This window comes from Callospermophilus lateralis, chromosome 2 (assembly GCF_048772815.1).
Source record: "Callospermophilus lateralis isolate mCalLat2 chromosome 2, mCalLat2.hap1, whole genome shotgun sequence".
In the NCBI taxonomy this organism is placed as follows: Eukaryota; Metazoa; Chordata; class Mammalia; order Rodentia; family Sciuridae; genus Callospermophilus; species Callospermophilus lateralis.
Genome location: NC_135306.1, coordinates 154,873,803 through 154,900,884, shown reverse-complemented (window position 1 = coordinate 154,900,884; position 27,082 = coordinate 154,873,803). Strand labels below are relative to the sequence as shown.

At 41.3% G+C, this 27,082-nt stretch overlaps 1 protein-coding gene across 5 annotated transcripts; it reads left to right on the top strand.

Annotated features, from left to right (window-relative positions):
* The first annotated feature begins 1,514 nt into the window (after positions 1 to 1,514).
* Fhip1b (FHF complex subunit HOOK interacting protein 1B) lies at positions 1,515 to 26,866 on the top strand. 5 transcript variants are annotated; one of them, XM_076846772.2, is made up of 13 exons: positions 1,515 to 1,601; positions 3,575 to 3,672; positions 11,015 to 11,343; positions 11,470 to 12,108; positions 12,498 to 12,656; positions 12,815 to 12,901; positions 13,117 to 13,284; positions 19,247 to 19,326; positions 19,522 to 19,685; positions 20,154 to 20,945; positions 23,307 to 23,485; positions 23,644 to 23,806; positions 26,353 to 26,866. In XM_076846772.2, the coding sequence occupies exons 3-13, from the start codon at positions 11,206 to 11,208 to the stop codon at positions 26,709 to 26,711; spliced, it is 2,928 nt and encodes a 975-aa protein (XP_076702887.1). In that variant the 5' UTR covers positions 1,515 to 1,601; positions 3,575 to 3,672; positions 11,015 to 11,205; the 3' UTR covers positions 26,712 to 26,866. The 5 variants fall into 5 exon arrangements, with proteins under 5 accessions (XP_076702887.1, XP_076702889.1, XP_076702885.1 ...); XM_076846774.1 differs by having other exon boundaries at positions 19,522 to 19,727; positions 20,154 to 20,351; XM_076846770.2 differs by having other exon boundaries at positions 19,522 to 19,727.
* Positions 26,867 to 27,082: the final 216 nt, after the last annotated feature.

The following is a 27,082-nucleotide window of genomic DNA, read 5'->3' as shown; positions in this document are numbered from 1 at the left end:
ACAACCCCAGCCCTCTCATAAAGCTTTTCTAATGTCCACATATCCACTACTCTGCATTCTTATCACACTACTTTGGGCCTTATTAGCTCTTGACTGACCTTTTACAAAGATTCCCTTACTATCAATCTGACCATATATAAAACTGTGTCTATTGTCCCAAGGATAAAAATCAAAATTTCCACAGGGCCTGTAAAACTCTCTTGTACCTCACATTTATTCCTGTTTTTAACCTCATTTAACCTTTCCTCTGCATGTTGCCTAGGCTTTGGACACACTGTACTGATTGTTCAGAACACCTTCCACTTCTCTATTCTGCCTTGCCTGGGTATATGCTGGTCCTTTTGGCTGAAACTTCCATTTCTTCTTCTTTTTTTTTTTCCTTTGAAAGACCTTTAATTTTGAACTAATTTCAGAGTTTTAGAAAAGATGCAAAAATAATACAGAACGTTGTAAACTCCTTATCCACATTCCCCTAATGTCATTATCTTACAGAAATCTAGAAAAATGATCAAAATCAGATAATTAACATTGGCACAATGTTTTAAACTACAGACCTGATTTGAAACTTCAGCTTCTCTAAGTTTTTCTTGTTTCCCAAGACTCAGCTCATGTTATCTCCTACTGGAAGTCTTCTCTAAGCCCTTTCACCCTTCCTTCCGCCCATCCTCTGCATACCCAAATCATCATGATAAGTGCTGTCCCAGATGTTTCTTTGAATATAGCACTTTTCGCACTACTTTGCGATAGTTTGTGTCTAGTTAAGGGTCTGAGGTCCTGGAGGGCAGAGATCTGTTCTAATGGATCTGGAATCCAGCTTGACATGTAGGCACTTATTTCATGTTCCTTGGCTGACTGAAACAGCACCCAAAGGGTCACCGAGCAACACAATGCATAGGTGATGTGGGTGACTGGTAGAGGTGGTAAAATGATCTAGTTCCTTTGCAGTCAGCATTCTCCAGGGGTCCGCTTTTCATAGGTCCCGCCCACCTACTGACTCCTCCCCCAGACCGAACCTTTAGGACTAGTCACGCCCTTCCACGCCCACTTGTTCACTCTAAGCACCTCCCAGTATCCGTGGTTACGATCCTTGGCCCTAGTCTTTTCCAGCCCATCCCACTCCTAAATCCCGCCTTGCTGGTCTTTTCCCTGCCTCTAAAAGTCCTGCCACTCCTTAGGTCCTGCCTTCTGCCCTCTGGTTCGACCTTTCCTTCCCAGGCTCCGCCCCCGTCCTGCACCTATCCAGAGGTCTGCCCCTATGATATGCTGGAGTCCTTCTGAGGGGCGGGGTTTACAGTGCCAAGGGGCGGGACCTAGAAGAGAAGCGGCACTCCTTCCTCGGAACGTCGTCTGCCTCCCCGCCCCTGCGTTCGGCCGTTGCCAGGAAACAAGAGTCAACGCTCTGTTTTTGGCCGGGCCCAGCCAATGAGCTGGCACGCCATTGCCCAGTTGTGCGTCGCTGGGCGGTTACGTGTGGTGCGCGGGGGCGCGGGATGCGTGTGGCGCGGGGCGGGGCGCGGCTAGTGCGCCTGAGGAACGATGGCGGCGGCCTGAACTCACCTAGTGCCGCCGCGACGACAGGGCCTGGCCGGAGTCGGCGTTGTGTGAGTGAAGAGTATACGCAGACCGGAGGGCCCAGGGAGTCGCATGAGGGAATGAGGGACTGGGGAATGATGGCACCGAATTTGGTGACTATTGGTTGTGAGGGGACAGGGCGAGGGGTTGGCAGGTGGTGAGGGGCTAATGAGTGGGAAGGCAGGGTAGCCGGGTGAAGAAACTAGGGATCAATGGACGAGTAAGAGGCTGGTTATGTGAGAGGAGGGGAAGTTTTATGAAGGGACAAGTTGAAGGAACTCATGAAAACGATTTGCTAAGAGGCTGTGTCTCCTGAGGGCAAGGGGGAGGGACAGTCCTGGGACCAGAGTGAGTGGCTGAGGCCTTTGCAAGGAGTGGGAGAGTAAAGGACGAAGGCGGGACCCTTGGGGATGGCGGTGAATTGACGAGGGAGCTGAAGGCAGGGCAAGGGAGGAGGGAATGAAGGTGATGAGACGTAGATATGGGTGTGAGGTGGTTGGTTCTGTGGCCTCCTTGGATGGACCGTCCTGTCCAGTGAAAACAGGAGTTTGGGATTGGGTAGGACAGCTTGGGTGGAAGTGTTGTGCAATTGTGTCCCATGCTCCCATGGGTTTGGAGGGGGAAAAAAGGCGTCATGGGCAACAGTAACTATGATAATGAAAGTGATTTTTGAAGTTCTGTCACCAACAGCGTAATCATTGGAGCCCCATTTCCCTCAAGTTCTTCATTTGGACTGCAGACAAGGTGGACTCTTAGGAAGTTTTTTTCCCCCCTCTCTGCCTGCTTCTAAGCAACCTTACTCCGCTGTTACTCTTTACATATGGTTGTCATCTATATTGGAATGACCACCTTCAGTTGCTAATTCTAATTTCATGGAAGTCACATATCACATATGACTATATTTAGATTCCCAAATAGGATGGTCTTTCTCTCCTTTTCTTGGAATTAAATTAAAAATTACTTCATTGAGGTAAATTTATGTACAACAACTCATATTTAAAAGATATATGTGATTAGTTTTGACAAACATACATTTTTACAAAACCATCATTTTGAAGATACTAAATATTTTTACCATCCCCAGAAGCTTTCTTATTCCTTTACAATTAATTCCTCCTGCCACATTCTTTAATTGACATCACTTTATTAGTATTTTGCAAGTTCCCTTCTTTTCACGAACACAGACACATGAAAATTTTAGAAAGTTTGTTTGTCCTTCAGTGATAATCGACACTTTCAGAATACTGAAATTTCCTCTCTGCTAATGATCTGCCATGAGCTGAAGATGTCTTGATGTCTCTCTAGTCTAAAACAAAATTGTCCTATCTAGATCATTCCCTGAGAATTAGGAGCAGCATCAGTCCCCATTCTGTTCCAGAGTCTTGGCTTTAGAACCAGCTCTTCTAACTATAGTATATTTTCATTACTTTTCTCTGGAGGCCAAATAGGACTTCATACTAGTGGAACCCTTGGCAGCCTGCCCAGACAGCCAGAACCCTATAGGATCTGCATGGGTAATACAGGGTTTAGAGTAGTGTTCCTAAACCCTGGGCCAAGGGCTCAGTCCATGATAGTTTTTAGCTGTATGAGATGAAAGGAGAGAAAGAGAGCATAGTGAGTTTTTCATTAAGATAAATTTATTCTGACATTATAATTTTTCTTCCTTTGGTGTTAAAGTGCTTTTTCACCCATGAAATAATGGTGACAGTAGAATGGTGAGTTTTTTTAAAAAAGATCCTATTTTCCAAAATAAAAAGTAACAACTGTATTTTTAAAAAATTTGTTTCTACTGGTTAACAAAATTCTGAAATTTACAGTGTGATGGTGGCTACTGTTAACGTTGAGGATGCATATAACATATTAAACAGTGATTCTGTTTAGCTTCTGTCATCTGAAGAGCATTCATACTTTCATAGTAATCATTTGCTATGAAGTAAAAATGTCATGCTTTACATAGAAATTTCAAATTTTACTAGATTTACATTGATACCTTGTGTTGTAGGCAAAGGAAATAATTCTTATAAATGAAGAATCACATTCAGAAGCTAGAAGTCACATATGGATAAAGTGGCAAAACTGGACTCAGAACTTGGTTTCAAAGTGAGTGTGACTTGGGGAAAGATTTGTAAATAGAATAAAAGTGATTTGGGACAGAGAATCTAAGACTGAAAAAGTTTTTTTTTTTTTTTTTTTTTAAAGATTCGTAATTGTTCTGTTTCCAAAAGAGAGATTAAAGGGGCTTTGAGGGCACAGAGTTGAGGGTTTTGTTTAATACTTTGTCAATGACATGGTAATAGGTATGCATAGCACTTGGATAACATCAAGATAATGATAGGATAAGCAAAGTTGCATATTAGAGGATTCTTAGGAACTGTCCAGATTCTTAGTTGCACTTGATGGTAAGCTTATTGTATGCTATATTGAACTCTTCATTTAAATAGTAGTTTGTTACATACAAAAGATTTATGTTCGAGAAGATGAAACAGATGAGGATGATGATGTAGACACAGGAACATGTTTGGGGGTGTTGTATGTAGCTGTTTATTTCATATCTGCTATGTGCCAGGCACTCTGCTAAGTGCTGGAACAAAAAACTCATTCCTTTACATATTCATTCATTTATGCACTCAGCAAATACTTCTTGAGCATATTGACTGTTCTCCTGTTGCTTCCATTTTATGGGATAACAAAATAAGTAATGGTCCTATGAAATCTCATGGAGTTTGCAGGCACATGAAAAAATAGTTTCAGTTTAGAGAATGTGAAATATGAAAATATATCATAATGAGGTGATTACTTCTCTGTCTAGTCTGTCTCTCACTGTGTTCCAAACATACATATCCAGTGATCTATTTATCTCTACAGGTATCTCAAAATTAACATGTCTAAAACAGAACTTATATTTATATCCTGAAAATGTGCTTTTGTAACCTATCTCACTTTAGACAAGGACTTCATCATTATCCTTCATTCTTTCTGCTCCTTTATCCCCTGAATTCAGTCACTAAAATCTTAATACGTTTTCTTCTCTGTTATCTTTTTTCTATTTATTTCCATTACCATGACTTCATTATTAAAGCCTTGGTTTAGGTCCTATTCATCTCTCTTATGATTTTTTTTTGGGGTGGTGTATTGCCTTAAAACTTGCTCTTTTCTAGTTCATCCCTAGAATGGTCTTTCTAAAAATGCAAATCTGATCACATAACTCATTGGCTGTGTCCTTTAGGACAACATCCAAATTTTTTAACATGGCTTTATTTGGCCTTATTTTACCTCTTCAGCCTCATCTTCTGCCATTCCCTACTTTGTATTCTAGCTTGAATAGAATTGTTCATAGTTCTCTAATGAACACATTACTGTTTTGAGCCTTGAAATCTTTGCAGTAGCTGCTGCTTCTACTCGGAATGCCTTTTCTTTTCTATCCAGTGAACTTTTCTTATTCTTTTAGTTTTGGTTTCACCTCCTCTTTGACATCTTTGTCAATGTCAGTTAACAGAAGTAGAGATAACCATGTGTGAGGTGAGGATTTGGTGTTGTAATGGGAATCTCTATGTGACAGAGGTGCGCTTCCTGATTATAAGGCTCTGCTGAAGTCCTATGAAAAGATCCTTGTAAGAAGTAGAGATGGTATTGGGGAGAGGGGAGGTGTGAGTTTGGACCATATCCTGACACTCTGTCTGAGGGATGGAAAAGCTGGGAGGAATGTATGAGCTGAGCTCTAGAGGTAGGCTCCTACTGGGTGGTTCCCCCCACCCCTTGCCCTTTTTATTCTTTTGAGGTTTAATCTGGTCTTTCTACTTTCAGTATTTAGGATAAAAGCCCATTCATGCTTCTTACATTGGTAATCAGTTTTCTTGTCTGTGAAGAACCATTGTAGGGAGGGGTAAACCTTAAGACTTTACTGATATGTTCTTGGAAGGTCTTTTTGGTTTCTTCCTGCCTGATGTAGATACTGCAGGTGTATCCCTGCCCCCAGCTCTCTTCTGTTTGCCTCTCCCAGGGCAAAGGTTCTTAGGTAAAGCGGAGCCACTTCCTCCCCTGGGTCTGCTGTTCTGAGACTGATTGACACTCTTGCTGTATGTACCTGTAAAGTTATATTTTGGACCCAAGGTGAGGGCCTCACCATGGCCGTTTGGAAGTCTTGAGAGATCAGCATCTTCTTCCCCTTTTTACTGTGTGAGTGAGCCTGAAGGTAAATCTGGAAAGAGGGGAGTCTACCCTTATTTTGGACTTTGCTACGGGAGGAAAAGAATGATAAGAGGGTGGTAATTCTGCCACTTTGTCTTGTTCTAAACTGTTCTGAGAATATCAACCTATGGCCTTTTACATTTTTTCAATATATGAACAGGACCTAGATTAAATATTGGATTTTGGATTCTGAGATGCTGATTCCAGTGTGGTTCTTCTCTTTGCAGTCTCTAGACAGGGGTGGGGGAGGCTGTAAAGAAAGGTCTTGGAGACCAGTCTTCCTTAGGTTTGTGAGCAGTATTCTTTCATGGCTAAGAAATGGAGCAGTAATGGACATCCCAAGTATGTATGTTAAAGTTAGGAGCATTTTGTTAATCTTTGGAATTGAGTTTCAGAACTGCTGAAGGCAGTTTTTTAGATTTGGACACATAAAAATCTTATTTTGCTGAGATTGGATAGTTGGCTCTTCTTCAACTTACTGGAGTATGAGTGGGAGGTGGTGAGTATGGACACATAAGAGCAGATTAGATCTCTCCTCTCAGAGTTGTGGGCTCCTTGGTTAAACAAGATCAGAAGAGGAGGAGGAAGTAAACATGTAATTTACAGAGTACTTGCATTATGTCTGAAGTGCTACATAAGTTATTTAATTCTTAAAGCTAGTAATACTTATTTCAGGAATTTATTGATGAGGAAACTGAGTCTCAGATGTGGGAAATGATTTATTTAAGGAAACTGGAAAATGATTGACTGAGGTTCATAACTTTGTTTGAGGGACTGCAGAGCTCAAGCTTTACCTATTACTTTGTGTTATTTTTTCCCATATTTTTATTGGTGAATTATAATTATACATGATGGTGGGATTCGTTGTTACATATCTGTAGATATACATGATATATCAATATAATATGGCCAATATCAATCCCCAATATTTCCTCTCTTCCTTCCCCCTGGTCCTTTACTATACTGATTTCTCTTCAATTTTCATGTACCACCATTCTTTTCTTTTTTTCTTCTCTAAAGCTTCCACATATGAAAGAGATCATATAACCCTTGACTTTCTGAGTTTACTTTTTGTTATTCTTGTGTGATGATAGGGTTTCTATTTGTTTTCAGTCTCAAATGAAATGTAATGAAGAAAGTATTCTGTAAACAGTGATATTCTTACATCAGTCAGGCTCCTCTTGTAGGTGACAGATGGCCCAAGCTAGTTTTGAGAAGAGGTTAATAAAGGGTCTATATTTACAAAGGTATGGGCAAGGTTTAAAGAGACCAACAAGGGATGATACAGTATCCTGGGGCTGAAAACAATCAAAAGGGCTGGTAATAGGGGGCAAGTTACCATTTATTTAACTGTTGAAATTCTCTTCCTTAGTTCATGCCTCCTTGCAAAGTAGGTACTTTGGAATATATGTAAGTACTGTTTTCAATGAATCCTTGCTACTCTTAGCTACTAGTCTGTGTGATGACTATGTTCTATGGATTATAGGAAACCATATATGAAAGACTGAGCCTTCATTCTCTGGCTCTTCCATCTCCTCACTCCTCTTTTACTTTCACTTTCCTGGACAAAAGAGAAAAGGAGGGTAGGTTGGAGAAATGGAGGTGGTAAATGTAAACTTCCATCTTTGTTTTCATATTTACTTGAAGGCACCCATCTTTTATTACTATTTTATTTCTCAGAAAGAGTATTATACCTCTTTCTCATGCTAATCCTATGCTTTATTTGTTCATTATCTGTATCTTATTTATCTGTAACCTCCCACTTTTTTCAGACTTCTCTTTTGTGTTTTTGTAGTACTGGGAATCAAACCCAGTATGCATGCTAGGCAATTTCTATACCACAGAGCTACATTCCTAGCCCCAGGCTTCTTTTTTCTTTTAGGAACACCTTGGAAGCTCCCTATCCAAAATTAAAACATGAAAACTCTCTTGACTTCCGTTTCCACCCCAGTTTCTTTAAGCTTTGCCCTGTTTTCCTCCTTCCCCATATCACTAAATTTCCTGAAAGCGCACCTTAATACTTTTTTGACTCCTATTCATCCTTTAAACACTTGTTTTCCTAAGTTTATTAAAAAAATTGACTAATAAAACTATTGACCCATTTTCAAATTTCATTCTACTTATTTTTTTTCTATGAAATTATACAGTATGGACAATTTCCAGTTCTTGAAATATTCTTTCCTTGATTTCTAGATAATTATTTCTTGAATTTCTCCATTTCTGATAGCCTCCACAGTGTTTTTCTTCAAAGGCTCCTCTTAGCTTTCCTATATTCTAGTTTTCCTGATTTCACCCTTAGCTCCTGATGATCTCCTTGGATAACTCAATCTGCTTTCATAGCTTCATCTATTACCTATATGCTGGTAACTCTTGAATTGTATTTCTAGTTTTAATTTCACTCTTGAGCTCAAGTATGATTTTTCTACTTGCTTCTGGTTATCATTAACATTCTGGCAAGTGTCTTAAAACTTACCACGTTCAAAAACTGTACTCATCCTCTTTTCTAAAACACAAATCCCCTTGATATATTTCTTAGTCTATTAATGACATCATCATCATCATCTTTATTATTATTATTTTTACTGATAATCCCTTATTCTCCATTCATTTGTTAGGTTTTGTTGCTTTTACTTTGTGATTAATTTTAATCAAGAGGGAAATTACCTGAATTTTCATCCAAATCCTGCCACTTACTAACTGGCTAACTTTGAGCAATTTGTTTAACCTTTCTGGGCTTTAATTCCTTATATACAACATGGGTATAGTAGTACATAGAGAGTTTTTATTAGGTTTAAATGAGCTACTTCATGTAGTACTTAGAATGGAATCTGGCATGTAGTAAGTATTCAATATTTTTAGCTATTATAATTATAATGAAGTTACCTTCAGTTCCACAAGCATTTTCTAATGCCAGCACTATTTGGCAGGGATTACAGAGGAGGTTTAATGATAAGACTCCTTGTTGGAAGAATAGATACATTATAGTATAAATAATTCATTTGTAGACACATTATAGGTTTGAATAATCTCAGTATTTCATAGGAACATGATAAGATAGAGGTGACCTCAGATTTAGCTTTTTCTTTATTACTTTTACCACCTTAGTTTTTGACTTTTGTTTTTTTTTCCTGTACTGGGGATTGAATTTAGGGCAGGGCCTTGAGTATGCTAGGCAAGTACTTTGCCACTGAGTTACACCTCCAGCCCTTTTTTAAAAAAGAAACTATTACAGCTTCTAATAAATTGCCTTTTGCTATCTGTCTTTTTATCTTATACTGCTATCTCATTATTTTTTTTATAATTTTATTTCATATTTTTTAGTATTGAGGATTGAACCAGGGCCATTCCACCACTGAGCTACATACCTAGACCTTTTTATTTTGAGACAGGGTCTTACTGAGTTGCTGAGACTGGCCTCAAACTTGGAATCTTTCTGGCTCAGCTTCCATATGTTAGGATGATAGGCGTGTGCCAGGCTATCTCACATATTTTTAAAAGGGCCAATCTGATCTTGTCATTTTTCTTGTTTAAAAATCTCCTTTATTTCCAGGGTGTCAATAGATAAAGCCCAAATTCCTTAGAATGATGTTCAGTGATGTTTATACCTTTACCCATATTTACCCTTCAACTCAATATTGTGCCTCTCTGCTCTGAATAGTTTGTGATTAAGACACAGTGAACTTGCAGCTGTTCTTCTAATCTGTCACGCTCTTTCACAGTGCTGTATTTTTGTTTATACTATTTTGAATATGAAGAAAACTTTTCCCTTTGTTCTTTATGTAACCAGTATTCATTATTAAGGACTAAGTCATGCTTTGCCTCTTACAGCACTCAAGGTAGAATTAATTGCTTTCCTTCATGCCCCTGTCACTTATAAGTATTTCTATTTATAATTTTGTTGTAGTTTATGTTTATGCCCCACAGCTGTTCTTATCCATATGTATTTCCAGTGCTTACTTAGCACAGTGCCTAGTAATATATCAGTGTGGATGTATATTGAATTAATTAATGAGTAATTCCTGTCTGCTGGCCCTTGCCTTTATGATACTGTCACCTGTCTTACAGAAAGTTTCGTTCAGTATAGTTGCTGCCTTCCTTAGTTGAGATCTGGTAATTGTGAGAGAGTATCTATATGAAAGAGGTGTTGGTTAATATAACTGTAGGGAAAAATGGGGAGCTAGTTTCTATTTTTCTAGATTCTTTCAGAGCCCTTTTTGAGTATAAAGAGGAAAATAACTGAACCACACTTTCTACAAAGTTTTTATGCTTACCAACTGACAAGAGAATGGTGGAAGTGATCACTGGACCATGACTCGGGCCATTAGGCAGTTTGGTATTTCTTATTCATTCATTCATTCATTCACTTAAGCATTCATACATTGAACAAAAATACTTGATACTGCGCTAGGCACTGGGGAAAAGACAATAATCATAAAAAAAGGCAGATAAGCCCTACCTTCAAAGAGTTTTTTTTTTAAGTGGGGAAGATAGACAAGCATATAAATAATTTTAGATATGGAAAATGAGAAGAGGGAATAGGATTAGGAAGCTATAAAGTGAAGGTGGGAAGATAAGCCATGTGGATAGAATTGTTAAGCAAGGCCTCTGAGATGATGTTTAAAAAAGAATTGAGTAATAAAAGTAATATGAAGAGCAGGAGAACATTCTAGGCAGGGAACAGAAAGTACTCAAGAAGGCCTGTGTAACTAAAGTATGAGACAGGAAGAGAATGATAGGAGGTTGTGCAGTTTAGATTATACAGGCTCCTATAGACCAAGGTGTAAGGAATTTGCATTTTTACCAGTGTGATAGAAAATCATTGAAGGGTATTCATCAGAGGAGAGATGTATGTAATTTAGGTTTTAAAAATATTACTCTGGTTGCTATGTGGAGAATGAATTTAGGATGGCAAGAATGGAAGCATGGAGACCAGATTGGAAGCTGTGAGTCCTTTTACTAATGAATTGGTCTTGGAAGGAAGAGAAACTAGGATGTGGCCAGGCTTTTGGCCTAATCATATGGGTGAATGTTGGTATCATATATAGAGATGAAAAAGGCTTGGGAAATAACAAATTTGATAGTAAAAATCACAAGTTCTGATTAAGTTTTAGGTGCTGGCTGTGTGTATGCATGTGTGTATATATATGTATGTATGTGGAGTTTTCAGTGAAGTGGTGATTCTGAGTGCTTCTGCCTGGGGAGTAGAGAGAGATAAGCTTCTGTTTATACTTTTCATTCTCTCTCTTTGAATTAGATTTGTTACTCTGGACTGGGCAGTGACCTCTGAGCTTACTACTTCAATCTGGTGTAATCTCTGGCTCCATGGCCAGCTACTGGCTCATACAGACCGGATGAAGCACACTGGAGACAGAAGTGGAGAAAGCCTCCAGCTGGCAAATCCTTGGAGTGTAGTCCTCTGGCTGCTGGCCCTGTCCAGCCTTCCTCATGGAGAGGATGAACTGGCTGAGCAGACTGGCCTCCAGGGGTCCTGGGCACCGAGTACCTCAAGGGGCCAGTCTTCAGACTCCAGTCATGGCTGACCCTGAGACTTGCCTCATGGTCTTCAAGAATCACTGGTCCCAGGTAAGAAACTATATGCCAAAGTATCTAGTGGCCTCCTGAGTTGTCCTAATTTTGTGTTCACTGTTTTCAACCATTCCATTTAGTTACTTTAGCATCTTCGATGCCTTCTGTCTTCTTTTTCCCCAGGTGGTGCGAATCCTGGAGCGGCAAGGCCCTCGGGCAGCTGCTGGAGGTGCAGATGATCTCAGTGCTGTGCGCAACCATACTTACCAAATGTTAACACTTTTGGCAGAGGATCGTGCAGTCCCTTCAGCCCCCACCTGCCCTGGGCCCCTTCTTGAGTTTGCTCTACATGAGGATCTGCTGACCCGTGTGTTGACATGGCAGCTGCAGTGGGATGAGCTTGGGGATGGGGTTGAGGAACGGCGGGCTGAGCAATTGAAACTATTTGAGATGTTGGTGAGCGAAGCTCGTCAGCCCCTATTGCGGCATGGTCCAGTTCGTGAGGCTCTGCTCACCCTACTGGATGCCTGTGGCCGCCCTGTGCCTAGTAGCCCAGCACTGGATGAAGGCTTGGTGCTACTTCTCAGCCAGCTATGTGTGTGTGTAGCCCGGGAGCCTACATTGCTTGAATTCTTCCTGCAGCCACCTCCTGAGCCAGGAGCTGCCCCACGTCTTCTACTCTTTTCTCGCCTTGTCCCTTTCGTCCATCGAGAGGGCACTCTGGGGCAGCAGGCCCGTGATGCCCTACTTCTGCTCATGGCTTTGTCAGCTGGGAGCCCTACTGTGGGGCGCTACATCGCGGATCACTCTTACTTCTGCCCGGTTAGCACTCCCTAGGATGGGGTGGGTGGGGGTACTGCATATGGACATTGTATAGACTGCCTAGGATAGGGGATTTGGTATGACATGTGATCATTGGACAGTACCTTCCTACCAGGAAGTGTGGAAAGGCCTTTTCCTCCAGGAAGGTCCTCAGATTTGAAAGCACATCTGCCCCCCGCCCCCCACTAGAGTTGGAATGGTGATGAAGCATGGACCTAGGTGGTTAGGGCAAATACTAAGGTTCCTTATGAACCAGTGTTCCAGGTGAGGTCCTGGCACATTGGGTGGCTAAATAATGTGCTTTGGTAATAGTTCTTACCTCTATTCCTAGGAAAATTTTGGACTAAATCCCAATCTATATTGCCTGAGCCTTTGGTAACCTACCCTAGGTGCTGGCCACAGGGCTAAGTGCCCTGTACTCCTCACTGCCCCGAAAGATTGAGGTTCCAGGGGATGATTGGCACTGCTTGCGACGGGAAGACTGGTTAGGAGTGCCAGCCCTTGCACTATTCATGAGTTCCCTAGAGTTCTGCAATGCAGTCATTCAGGTAGGACTGGGGTTTCCTAGGAGGTGTGGCCCATGGTCATCCTGGGAAGATAGGGTGGGAAGGGTACATTCCCTGGAGTTCTGCTATTCTGTATTATACCATCCTACTCCCTTCCAGTGATGTCATAATACCCTTTCTTTTCTCTTACAACACTATAGGTGGCTCACCCTCTGGTACAGAAGCAGCTGGTTGATTATATCCATAATGGGTTCCTGGTGCCTGTCATGGGCCCTGCCCTGCACAAGGTAAGAGTCATTGGTGGCAAGAAATATTAGGGTCTAAACTACAGGGTGGTAACCTCAATGTGGGAGGCAGTGGGCAGGGTATTCCTCCTTTTTTTCCCCTCTCTGCTTCTGGTTCTTTCTTAGAACCAGAAGTAACTGAGTTCTAAATATATCAATGAGTTAATATATGTGCAGGGAAGCCCTGAGTTTCCAAATTTTCCATTCCCTTTGTCCAGACCTCTGTGGAGGAGATGATCGCCAGTACCGCCTATCTGGAACTTTTCCTCCGGAGTATCTCAGAACCTGCCTTGCTCCGTACCTTCTTGCGATTCCTGTTGTTACACCGGCATGACACCCACACCATCCTTGACACCCTCGTTGCCCGTATTGGCAGCAACTCCCGGGTATGGCCTTTACCACTGTTCTTGGCTTAACCTGGGTGAGCCATCTCTCTCTGACCTTTGTTCTCAGAGGGTGTTCTTACTTTGGATTTTGTGTCGAGCAGTCATTTCAAAATTAGGGATTAAACTTTTAATCATTTCGGGTACAAAATTTAATCTTATTTCCTTGTTTTTATTATACATGAATCTAGAACAGTTACCTTTTCTGGATGACTTTGGCTGCTCATCATGGCTATAGGTTTTGCCATTCTTCAGTGTTTATAACATTGCTCTAAGGTTCTGTTAAGGTATTTATAGCTTTGTAGTCTGTTGTGGGTAACTTGAGATCACTTTGGGTTTGTGTCTACATTGATAGATAATCCAGCTGTTACAGTAACCTTACCTTCTCTTCCCTTTAGATTTACTTCATTGGAATGTTACTTGGGACGTGCATTTGTTCATATACCTGCATTCTTTCCATCTACATTTTTTTTTTTTTTTTTGTGGAGAGTGGTACCAGGGATTAAACTCAGGGGCACTCTGCCACTGAGCCACATCCCCAGCCCTGTTTTGTATTTGATTTAGAGACAGGGTCTCACTGGGTTGCTTAGTACCTTGCTTTTGCTGAGTCTGGTTTTGAACTCTCAATCCTCCTGCTTTAGCCTCCCAAGCTGCTGGAATTACAGGCATGCACCACCGCACCCGGCCCTCCTACATATTTTTATTGAATGTTCATTGTGTGCTATACCATTTGCTGTGCTATAATAATAGACATTGATGACTTCCTGTAGATTATTTTATGGGAAATATAGAGAAGAAAACATAATAATAAAATAATTCAAAAGTGTGGTAAATGTTATGAAAAAAAACCAAACAGGTTACTTAGAAAATAATAGGGTGGCCAAGAAGACTGCTCTGAGGAGGTGACATTGAACTGAAACATAAAGTTGTGAGGAGTTAGCCTGTTAAATATCAATGAAGAAAGAGTCTAGGCAAGGGATCAGCATGCAAAGGATATCAGATAGGGTAAGAGCATATCATACTTTAGGAAATGAAAGACCAGCATGACCGGAGGAGTATGAGATGGGAATGAGATGAAAGTTTAGAGTTAGGTAAAATTCAGATCATGCAAGGCCTTTAGATCCAGGTAAGGAGGATTTTAATAAGTAGAAATGTACATGAAATGAGAGTAAATAGTTTCCAAGTAATAATGACTTAATGTCTTTCTAGGGGAATAAAGTATTAGTTTAGCCATAATTAGTCCATATTAAAGGACTTTGTGACCTCTATTTTGGTTCTGGGACCATCTTTGCTTCCTTTTTTCATTAAAAATAGTTAAAGTTTCCTGAATGCTTGTGCTTAAAATAGAATTTTTTTCAAGCATTAAGACTTCTAGAAAACTGTTCTTAAATTAAGGTACTGGTAATATGGTTTCAGATCACTGAGATTCCTGGATAGCTATGTTTTATACATGTGTAGTTTTTAAATAGGTAAGTTAGTGTATGTAAGAAATATTACATACTGGCTCTGATTAGAACAGTTTTTCTGAACCAGATATACAATTCAGGATCATCTGGGGAGCTTTGAGGATGACAACAGTAATCACAGATTCTAATCTCTATCTCAGAACTCTTGCATTGTATAGTCTTATAGTGTGTATGTTTGTATGTATATGTATGTGTATTTTTTCCTCCAAATATTTTTTATTGTTGTGTTATAGTTGTACAGAATGGTAGAATTTGTTGTTACATATTTGTATATGCACAGAATATAATAATATAACGTGGCCGGTATCATTCTCCATTCCCTTTCTGTCCCCTCCTCCTTCTTCTAGTCCTTTACCTTTCTCTACTCTTTTGGTTTCCCTTTGATTTTTATGAGATCCCTCTCCTTTCTTTTCCTTTTTCTCTCTAGCTTCCACATATGATAGAAAATAGATAACCCTTGCCTTTCTCAGTTTGGCTTATTTTGCTTAACATAATGTTCTCAAGTTCCTTCCATTTTCCTTCAAATGACATAATTTCATGGTTTATAGATAAGTAATACTCCATTCTTTATCCATTAGTGATCATCTAGGCTTTTTTCATAATTTGACTTTTTGTGTGAATTGTGCTGTTATAAATATGGGTATGCATGTGTCACTATTGTATGTTGACTTTAATTCTTCAGGATAAATACTGAGGAGTGGTATAACTGTATAATATGTGGTTCATTCCTTGTCTATTGAGGAACCTTCATATTGATTTTCGTAGTGGTTGTACTAATTTATAATCCCACCAGCAGTTTGACTGTGTTCCTTTTTCTCCACATTTTTCTCCAGCATTTTTTAGAAGACTCAAAAAACTCCACAGAAGACCTCTAGAACTCATAAATGAATTCAGCAAAGTAGCAGGATATTATTGTTTATAATCTCTTTTTTTTGTTGTTGTTGTTTTTTGTTACTGGGGATTGAACCTAGGGGTGCTCAACTACTGAGCCACATCCCCAGCCCTTTTTATATGTTATTTAGAGACAGGCTCTCACTGAGTTGCTTAGGGTCTTGCTAAATTTCTGAGGCTGGCTTTGAACTTTAGATCTTCCTGCCTCAGCCTCTGAAGCTGCTATGATTATAGGTGTGTGCCACCACGCATATCTTTATTGTTTATATTCTTGATGACTGCCATTCTGCCTGGAATGAAATGAAATCTCAGTTTAGTTTTGATTTTCATTTCTCTAACAGTGTTAAACATTTTTTCATATGTCTGTTGGATGTTTGTATTTCTTCTTTTGAGAAGTTTGGTTTATTTGCCCATTTAGTATTTGTCCAATTTATTAATTGGCTTATTTAGGCTTGTTTTGGTGTTAAGTTTTTTGAGTTCTTTATATATTCTAAATTTTAATTTTCTGTTGGAAGAGCAGCTAGCAAAAATTTTCTAAATTTTCTAAACATTCAAAAAAATGTTTTGTTTGCTATGCAGCAACTTTTTTTTCTGTTTTTTTTTTTTTGAACCAGGGATTGAACTAAGAGGCACCCAACCACTGAACCACATCCTCAGCCCTATTTTGTATTTTATTTAGAGACAGGGTCTCACTGAGTTGCTTAGTGCCTTACTGTTGTTGAGGCTAGCTGATCTTCCTGTCTCAGCCTCCTGAGCTACTGGGATTATAGGCTTGGTGCAGAAGCTTTTTAATTTGATGCCATCCCATTTATTAACTCTTGACATTAACTTCCTGAGCTTTTGGGGTCCTAGTGAGAAAATTATTGCTTTGCTTGTATGTTGGAGAGTTGATCCTATGTTTTCTTCTAGGTTTTGCCTAGTTTCTGGTCTAATTCTGAAGTCTTTGATACATTTTGTGTTGACTTTTATGCAGGGCGAGAGATAAGAATCTAGTCTCATTCATTTACATATAGATGACCAGTTTCCCCAGTATCATTGTATATAAAGGCTACCTTTTCTTCAGTTTACGTTTTTGGCACCTTCGTCAATGGTCAGATAACAATATCTGTATGGATTTATCTCTCTTTTTTTTTTTCCAATTCTGTACCATTGGTCTATGTGTCTTTTTTTATGCCAGTACCATGCAGTTTTTGTTACTGAGGCTCTCTAGTGTAATTTGAAGTCAGGTATTGTGATGCCGCTAACATTGCGTTTTTGGCTTAGAATTGCTTTGAGAATTGATTTTTGGACTGTTTTTTCTAGTTCTGCTAAGAATGTCATTGATATTTTGATGAGGGTTGCATAGAATCTGTATATTGCTTTTGGTAATGCGGCCGATTTAACAATATTAATTCTGTAGGGCATGTACATTTTAAAAATGCTCCAAAAAGTAATTATAATATGTGCTTTGGTTTAACATTTATTGATGGAAAGCAATAGGGAATAGATGTCAAAAGTTCACTTTTACAAAGATAACAAAGAGGTTTATTTCTCATTATGCCATAGTTAAGCCATGGTCATATTCTATTTGGCCTCATGTAATGCCCTGTTTATGTTTAGAGACAGTTGATTTTCTTCTTCAGGTTCTTTTTCTCTCCCTGTGTTGGGATCTGTCCATTTTCTTTTTGTGATAGCTTATCCTAACTTCTTCAATTATTTGTTATTGTCTTTAGTCCATGGTAGTTATTTCTGTTAGTCTCCCATTTGATCTTTGATCTTAAGCCTTTTGTGTTCTTAGGGTATTTCTTCTTTGTGTTCCTTGTTCTTGAGATCTAAACTCTTGTGTGATTACAAGATGCCCATGTTAAAAATATAGGTGCTCTCCTTTTCACTATCTTGTTCTTTCAAGCTTGATGTTGTTGAACTGACTTTGTAACTTATATAGCGCCTGTCTTTTGTGCCTTAAAGTCAGTCAGTGTGCCTAATTATCTGAGTTAGTTTCCTATTGCTGTTGTAAAAAACTACCACAAACTCAGTGGCTTAAAACAAATAAAAATTATTTATTTGGATTGTTGGCAGAATTAATTACCTTGTTTTGAGACAGATCTATGTTTTCCTGCTGACTGTCCACTGAAGACCATTCACAGCTTGCAAAGCCTACCAGTGTTTCAGCTCTTGATCTCCTTCTTCCATCTTCAGACCAAGCAGTGCTGTTTCACTTTTCTTTTTGACCCAGCTGGAAGATTCCCTGCTTTTTTTCTCCCCTGTGGTTTGATCGGACACACCCACATTATGTGGGGTAATCTCCCCATCTCAAATTTCATAATTTTAATCACATCTACAAATTTCCTTCTGCTGTGTAAGCTAAAAATATAGGTTCAGAATATTTACAGGTTCAGATGTGGACACTTTTGAGGAACTGCTTTCCAGTGAGTCTTAATTTTTTATTGCTTGTCAAATTAGTCATTTAGGATAAGCCTCCTGATTATCCACGCTGTCCAAAATGTAAACTGCTATCTCATCTTTTTCCTATTATGTGGTTGGCTTTTTTTTTTTTTTTTTTTTTTTTTTTTTGGTACCTGGGATTGAACTCAGGGACACTCGACCACTGAGCCACATCCCCAGTCCTATTTTATACTTTTTTATTTAGAGACAGAGTCTCACTGTGTTGCTTAGGGTGCCTCATCATTGCTGAAGCTGGCTTTGAACTTGGAATCCTCCTGTCTCAGCATCCCAAGCCTCTGGGATTACTGGCATGCGCCACTTTACCGGCTTGTGGCTTTTGGTTGGCTTTTAATTCCCCCAGTCACTTAGCAAACAATTAGCACCTAATCTATACAGATAGTGCTCTAGACAAAGAAGGTTCATTTAGTTGTCTTGAGAGAGCTCAAAGTATCTGACATACTTGCCTTGGGAAGTATAGAGTACTATGGGGATTCAGGGAAGTGAGGGAGAGCTTACATAGATTTGGTCTTTTTGCCTAGCCAGAGATGAACAATCCTTCCTTTTCTAAAACAAAAAGTTTCCCTGCTCTGGACCCACCAACTTTTCCTTTTCCTGTCAGCTGTCCTTGAGCTTTTCTTTATCCTGTCTTCTGAGAGGCACTGAAGTTGGAGAGTGACTCAAGACTCCTTGTTCACAGCTCCACCCACTTCCCAGTTGGGATTTTTCCAGGTTCCCTCTGGTTTCTTATGGGAAGGCTTTTTGCTGTAGTCTCAGCTGACAGTCATTCACTTGGTTATTGTATTGCTTTCTTTCCTTTTAGTCACTCATTCATTCTGTCACAGTATTTCTTAGTGTTTCTTTTTTGGGGCTTTCATTCAAACATTGCTGGAGTTTCAGCTCACAGGTATACCTAGCCAGAGAATCTGCTGATATTTGTGTGGCCTATAGAAATTCATTGTGTCTGACACATGGTTAATTTTTATATGTGAACACTGAAGTCTTGCCAGAGATCTTGTGAACATCTAATTAATACTTGAATAACTATTATATTCCAGGCCTTGTGCACATTTGTTGCTCTAGAAGTGGTTGGTTTGGCCTGGTGCTGGGGGAAGGCTGTTCTCATTTAGTGAATAATTTGGAGAGTAGAGAGCTCTTATGTTGAGTCCCCCTTTTCTTCCTCCCAGCTCTGCATGGTCTCTCTGAGTCTCTTCAGGACCCTTTTGAACCTCAGCTGTGAGGATGTCCTGTTGCAGTTGGTTCTCAGGTACCTCTGGGGGCAGCGAGGAGGGATGGTTGACCCTTAGGGCCTTGCACATTGCTTGGGTGATGGGCTGTATTGGGGTAGCTCATGAGTATCCTTTCGGAGCCTTGCTTAGCCATTTAGTTCCATTGTCCTATTTTTCCAGGCACTCTCTTTCCTTTCTTATCTACCATGTTCCCTTTCTGCTTTCTTTTCCAGGTATCTTGTCCCGTGTAACCACGTGATGCTGAGCCAGAAGCCAGCTGTGCGTGATGTGGATCTTTATGGACGAGCAGCTGACAAGTTTCTCTCCCTAATCCCACGCTGCTGTCGACACCATGCCTCCAGCCCACCTCGTCCAGAGCATGCCTCGTGGGCACGAGGTGGGCCTACCAGAGAGGCAGGGAGAAGGGAGGACATCACGGGTATGGCCTGGATTCTGGGGGAGCCTAGCAAGAATGTGGGGCTAGGGTGAGGGGAGGGAGGTGAACATGAGTGGCATTCCTTTTTTGGGGAGATCCTGGGATTTGTTATTAGTATATGTTGAGTTGTCTTGCAGGGAGAGGATTCGTGAACTCACCAAAGAAATTTAGAGTGGATTCTTAGGCTAAGCTATTTCTTTCCTTCACTTCAGTCCTTTACTTTTCCTGTTTTCATTCTTTGGTGGTGGTGGTGGTGAAAAGGGGTGGCAGATAAGGGAAAGGTTTATCTAGAGGTTGGAGAGTCAGCTATATAAATGGGTTCCATGCTTCCGCGTCTTCATTGCTTTCTTTATTAGTCTCCCTCGGTATCTTATATCTTGTATGTCTGTCTCCTTGATTACTCTTATGTTTTCTTTTTCCCCTCTGAAGGCCCTGGAAGCCCAAGTGTTGATTCCTCTTCTGTGGTGACAGTGCCTCGGCCCTCTACACCATCTCGTCTGGCTCTCTTCCTTCGGCAGCAGAGTCTGGGTGGCTCTGAGTCGCCAGGCCCAGCACCTCACTCACCAGGTCTTGCTAAATCCCCAACCTCCAGCCCTGGCCGACGTCCCAGCCCTGCAGAGGAGCCTGGTGAGCTGGAAGACAATTACCTGGAGTATCTGCGTGAGGCGCGCCGTGGTGTGGACCGCTGTGTCCGAGCCTGCCGTACCTGGTCTGCCCCTTATGATGGCGAGCGGCCCCCTCCTGAGCCCAATCCTCTTGGCTCCCGGACTAAGAAACGCAGCCTACTACCTGAGGAGGACAGGGACAATGGAGGGGAAGGGGAGGAGGAGGAACTAGGGAGTAGGGGGCTGCCTGGGGGCATAGGGGAGGGCCCTGGTCACCTGCCCCCTCCCCAACTCAATGGGGTGCCAGGACCATGGCCTGAGGGGGCTAAGAAGGTTCGTCTGGTGCCACGTCTGGTGCCACAGGAGGGAGCTGGGGAACTGTTAGAGGGCACCTCTGAGGGCATAGCAGGACTAGAGAGTTTTGGGCAAGAGCTCCGGGAGCTGGAGGTGGCATTGAGCAATGGTGGAGCTGGCTCAGAATCCCCCCTAGAGCCTTCACTACCTCTTGAGGAGGAGGAGGCCTACGAGAGCTTCACCAGTCCCCCTGAACCCCCTGGCCCCTTCCTCAGCAGCCCTTTGCGGACTCTCAACCAGCTGCCGAGCCAGCCCTTCACTGGTAAGCTACTTAGCTTAGGCCTTCCCTTTTGTGTACTTTTTGCATGTTCTCAACATGTTTGTGCTGATTTCTGAGACTTCTTGGCTATGTCATTTCTGTATACTTGCCTATCCCTCATCCATTTTGCTTAGGTCCTTTCCAGATACATATCATGTCATAATTGTGTTTTTGTATATGTCTATGTCTTCCATGCTTGTGCTGGTTTGAGTATTGACTTATGTTTGAGCCTTGTATGTCTGTCCTTTGTGCATGTTCCTTCTCTTCCCCTAGTCTGGCTGTTTCCTGGGATTTGTTATTAGTATATTTTATGTTTGGTGTTTTCTGGTGAATCATAACAATATGTGAACATATGTGTTGTCCTTTTTGAGAGGCACCTAAAAAACTGTTCTGTGTCATTCCCACCTGTAATCTGTCTGGGTGTTGAGTCTTCTGTCAGTTCTACTGTGGCCCAAGGTTAGTTCTTCTGTTTTTTCCTATCCTATTCAGCTCCTTCCTTCCTGTCTCTTCAAATAAGGGATCAAGTTCTTCTGTCCACTGCCCTTGGACCTTCTTGGTTGCCTTGACTGTCCAATAAGACTGTTTTAGGGATTTATGATTAGTAGTAAGGACAGAATCAGAAATGGTAAAATACCTCATTGAGGGCAAATGACAAAGCATGGCCCTGAACTCCCAATGAACCCTTCTGGGTTTTCTGGAATGTTCCTGGAGCTAGTCTTGACCTGAGTGGTTGAGCTGACTCCCCTTTGTTTCTGTTAAAGCACGTGTAGCCCTCATCTGTCTCTAATCCTTACTCCATACCCGACTCTAAGAAAAACAAAATCTCTGAAGCTTTGTGATCATTAAAATTTAGACCACAGACTTTGGTGAGGCATACATTAACATCTCATATTTGCCATTGGTGTGTGTAAATCACTTATTGTAATAATGGCACATTGTGAGAACTCAACAAGTGGTAGCTACTCACTAGAATTATCAACTCTGGGTGCATGACTGATGTAAATTGGGCAGCCACTCATCTTACAGTTGTTTGTAGTCAAGTTGTTATGCCTTGGTTAATTATTGTCATACTGGGCCTGAAATATGCTTCTGTCCTGCCCATGGGACTTCTGCTCTGGAGTCAACTTTCTTGTTTTAGAGACTATAGAAAATATAGTTTTCCATTTATTTAAGCTATGCTTTTCTTCTTGGCTCAGTACCAATAGGAGGTAGTGTGCAGATTTTACCATAGTCTTGAAATATTAATTGAAGCTTCTTTTTTCTTTTTTGTAAACTCATCTGAGCTTTTTGGATCATCTCTTATAAGAAACTCCCAGGAAATGAGAAGAACAGAAAAACAAAGTGATGAGTTACCTTAGGACCCTGTTAAGCTAGTTAGTTGTCTTTGAGCCAAGGCTAGTTGTGGGAACCTAGATCTTTTTCAGTATTCACCATCTCATGCCCTTAATTGTAATTTTGGCTCAATTCACAGTACAGTTCTTAGATATACTCTCTTTTCTCCAAAACCCATGATCAGAAAGACTAATGGATCTAGATCTAGTGCTAGTGATGTGTTTTAGTTGAGACTGTCTCTCTTACAAATAAAACTGATCCCCTTTTGTTATCTCCTTTTCCTCCAAAGAGTTTGTTTACTATATCATCGAACTAAACTCTCCTTTTACTGCAGATTTCTATTCTGCCTCCTTGGTTCCTGGCTCCTGAAAGACAGAGCTCATGTTTTTTCTGATTCCCCCAAAGATTTCTCCTCTAAATATAATCTGTTTGTCTTGGCTGTACATTTTTCTTGCTTCCTTTCTTACCAGGTTTAATGTTCTTCTGTCTTGTGTGGGACCTGATTCTGAATTTTGGTCCTAATTACTGTCTTTACCTAGTCATTCTTCATCCTCTTGGGTGAAGCTTTTCAAAAACTAAGATTTTTTTGTGGCTTATGGTTATAATCAAACACATAAAATTTGTCAGATCTTAGACTTAATACTTTACGCTGATATCTCTTTGATCCTCTTAATCACCTTATGAGGTAGGTATATTTTCTTATTTTACCAAGTAGGAAACTAAAGTTTGGAGAGTTCTTATAACTAGTAAAGGGTAAAACTAAAATCTGAAATGATATTTCTGTGACTTCAGAGCCTAAGATCTGACTCTTGAGAGCTCAGATGTATATAAAGCTGGCATCTGGACTCTTGCGGTCCATGTTGTGTCTGCCACCTTATTTCCTCCAGAATAGGTGGTCATAGGATATCAAACATACCCAGAAATTGACATACAAATAATTTTCATCCTGTGGGGATCTCTTGTTTTGGGGAGGAATGCGTGCATTATGCATTGTGTTCAGGCCTTGTGTCCTTGTGCCCACCCCTCCCCCAGGCCCCTTCATGGCTGTGCTCTTTGCCAAACTCGAGAACATGCTGCAGAACTCCGTCTATGTCAACTTCCTGCTGACGGGGCTGGTGGCCCAGCTGGCCTGTCACCCCCAGCCCCTGCTCCGCTCTTTCCTGCTCAACACCAACATGGTCTTCCAGCCCAGTGTCAAGTCCCTGCTGCAGGTGTGCGATGCATGCATGCATGGGTGCGTCCAGGCTCCATGGTGGGCCAGGCCCGCAGCTGGAGTGACCCCGGGTGGGCTGGGAATAGGCTCAGTGGGACTAGAAAGGACTGTCAGTCTAGAGCCACCAGAAGTGTCATAAAAAGTTGTACTTTATAGGTGCTGGGCTCTGTGAAGAATAAGATTGAGAGCTTTGCGGCCTCCCAGGAGGACTTCCCAACACTACTGTCCAAAGCCAAGAAGTACCTCATTGCCCGTGGCAAGTTGGACTGGGCTGAGGGTCCTATAGCAGGACCTGCCCCCCGCCGCTCCGATCCCCTAGGTGAGGCCTGTCCCACCACCCCTCTCCCTACCCTTCCTAGATAACCCCTTAGCCCAGGTTAGCTGAGCTCTTATTCAAGGTGAAACCTTGTGCCAGGAACTAGAGAACTGTAGAAAATAGAGCCTTGATGTTTGTCCTCAGGCATTGATTCCGAGGCTACAACATTGGTCTATCAATTAAGAGCCCAATCAGCAGTATTAGCAAAACCAGCTTTTAAATGGACAGGAAATTTTAAATGGACAGGAAAGCGGACATAGTAGTCCATAGCTTGAGATATTTTGAGAACCTTACAAAGGATGTGACATTTAACATAGTCCTTAAGAGACAGTTGGTGGATTTAGGTAGGTAAAGGGGGAGAGTGTCTTTATTGTTTTGTTCAGGAGATATCCTGGACTGTGTATGTGTAGTTGGAGCAGGGGATTTAGAAGGTGATGGAACAGTTGGTGGTAAGGCAGGAAATATTTGGCCAGAGCAGAAAGTTCTCCAAGCCGAAGTTGGGCTGGTTAGAAGTTGAGAAATGTATTTAAGAAATTGGAGGTTCTTAAATCGGAAGTGGAGAAATGGGTTAAGTTAGCAGAGGTGAATTGGAACTAGGAGAAGGAAGTTAGCAAGAAGAGTCAGGAGGCTCTGTCATAATGCAAAAGTGGTCAGCAAGGCTTGAATTAAAATAGTGGAAAAGAAAAGAAATATTTGATAAGGTAGAAATGGAATAGATATATTGGCAGAATTTGATGAGTGGTTGTAGGGATAAGAAAGGAAGAATTAAATGAGAAAATGGAATTTTAAATAGAGATATTTAATTTAACAAGTATCTGAACACTTGACATATTGCTGATCTTTGTTTTTGGAACAGGGAATTCAGGGCAGTATAAGATATGATCTCTGCCTTCAGAGAGCATACACTATAGACAGTGATTAGAGGAATATAGTAATGGAGCAAGGTTCCAAAGGTGGTAGAAATAATGAAATTGAGCACTCGGAAAAAAAATTAACTTTGGACTTGAAAAGGTTGGTCCCCCACCTTTTTGGGCAAACATGAAGAGAAAAATGTGGAAATGACATGTACCAATGGAGTTGTGAAGTGTGGAGGAAGATGTTAGGGATTTCATGTCATTCTTTTCTAGTGAAATTGGAGGCAAAAATGACATGCTGAGAGCAGAGATGAAATGCAGGCTTAAGGAGAAGCATGTATGAGTTGGGAAGAGACTATCACAAGGGTTATTGCTCAGCTGTGAAGACCCTGTTGAAATTACTTAGCATAATTTCCTAATGGTCTATTATACTGTGACTATTTCTTACTTTTACGGTTTTAGTACTGGGGTTCCTGGAAGAACCAGGAATATAAAGGTAGATAAGACAGTCTAAGTTCATAAGCTCAGATTTGTGCATGAGGTAGAAGACATTGAAATAAATTATTAAAGTATGTTCAGATAAGGGCAGTAAAATGGGAAGTCAGTGGAGAGCAAGTCAGAGGAGGTTTCCCAAAGAAGTGGAGAGAGTAAAAGTCAGAAAGGATGAAAACAAAATGAAACATAAGAGATAATAAAATGTAAGGAGACAGAGCTATAAATGCATGTAATGTATCTGTTGGGTTCCAAGTAGGTAGGTGCAGATGCAAAGGTAAGGTGGGGTATGGAGAGTTTTGTGAATAAACTATAGGAGGCGAGCTTAGTTGTGAGTGCTTCTGAATGCCAAATTTTATAGTGTCTCTGTAGATGATATTAGAGATTGGAAATGGAAACTGCTATCATAATCTAGAGGCTAGAGTCCCAAGCTAGATAATGATCATGGGTCCAGACCTAGGAATCCTCTAGAAAATTAGAGAGAAGACAGTGTTTTGAAGGTTTGTTTGAGTCTAAACCAACATAAAGTTGTCTGACCACAACCAGTGAGAGGAAGGTTTTTGTGGGTATAGGACAGGGACTGGTGAATGTTGAAATGGTCATACCAGAAAATAGATCTTAGAGGGAGAGTGGTGTATGACAGAAATGAAATAGTCCCTGAACTATGATGGCACATATAAGCCCTGTGAGTATTGATGGAGCAGAGGATGTGTGTCAGGTGTTATAGCTCTGCATAGGAAGGGGAAGTAGTTGACTCTAGTTTTGGAGGGTGATAGAAAGCATGAAGTAAGAGCATATTATAGACTGAAAATAAATAGTAATTAGAAAGAAGGGGAATCCTTCCTGGTGAAGTGGCATGGGGAAGGAGGAAATCACAGCTGGATATGAAGTGGCTCAGGTGTTGACTAGTTAAGTCTGAGGATAATGGTTGACTGGATGTAGAGAATTAAAGGCTTGACAGGTAGACTTTTGGTGCTAGAATGAGAAAGAATGCCTTCCCTCTCAAGTCCTGGGTCATCTTCAAGGATGGAACAGGAAATGGAATTTGAGGTTCACTTCTGCTCCATCTTGTCCTTCCATTTTCTTAGAACCCTAGTGGAGAAGTCCAGGAACCTGGGGGTTGGGGGCGGGGGAATCTACTCTTTCAGACTAAGATAGGTTCCCTGATACTAGCACCTTCTTGATAACCCTGTTTATTCTCAGTGAAGAGCCGGAGGCCATCCTTGGGGGAGTTACTCCTGCGGCACGCACACAGTCCAACCAGGGTCCGGCAGGCGACACAGGTCCTTCAGCCTGGGAGAGACGGAGCAGGACTTGGCCTAGGTGGGGGCTCCCCTGGGGCTTCAACTCCAATTCTACTCCCCCGGGGCGGGGCCCCTGAGCGCCAAGGTGAGGCTCTTCGTGTCAAGAATGCTGTCTACTGTGCAGTCATTTTCCCTGAGTTTCTCAAGGAGTTGGCTGCCATCTCCCAGGCCCATGCTGTAACTTCGCCTTTCTTGTTGGATACTTCAGAGGAGGGATCTGGTCCTCCCATCTCAGGCTTTGGACCCCTCAATCCTTAATTTTCTTCCATGGACAATCAGGGCCATAGGTGGCCTAGGCTGAGGCCAAGGCACAGGCTCCTTTTTATGTTTGGAGGCAGTGGCAAAAGAACTTTTTAATTTATTTCAGATAAATGTTTTATGGAGAACTTGTTGCAATATGTATAAAAGGGAAATCTCTATTCTGTGCTCATTCTTCTTTCCCACCCTTTATCTACGGGGCTAGGACCCCAAAAAGGTTGTACATAGATGGGGAGGTGAGCAGGGGTATTTTTCTCTGGTGATGACATCGATGCCAGGGTTTCAAGGTATCTCTTATGCCCTTAACTGGTGAGAGGACTTGAAGCCTAGGGAAAAAGTGGGAAAACTCTGTTCTTTGGACCCTGGAATGA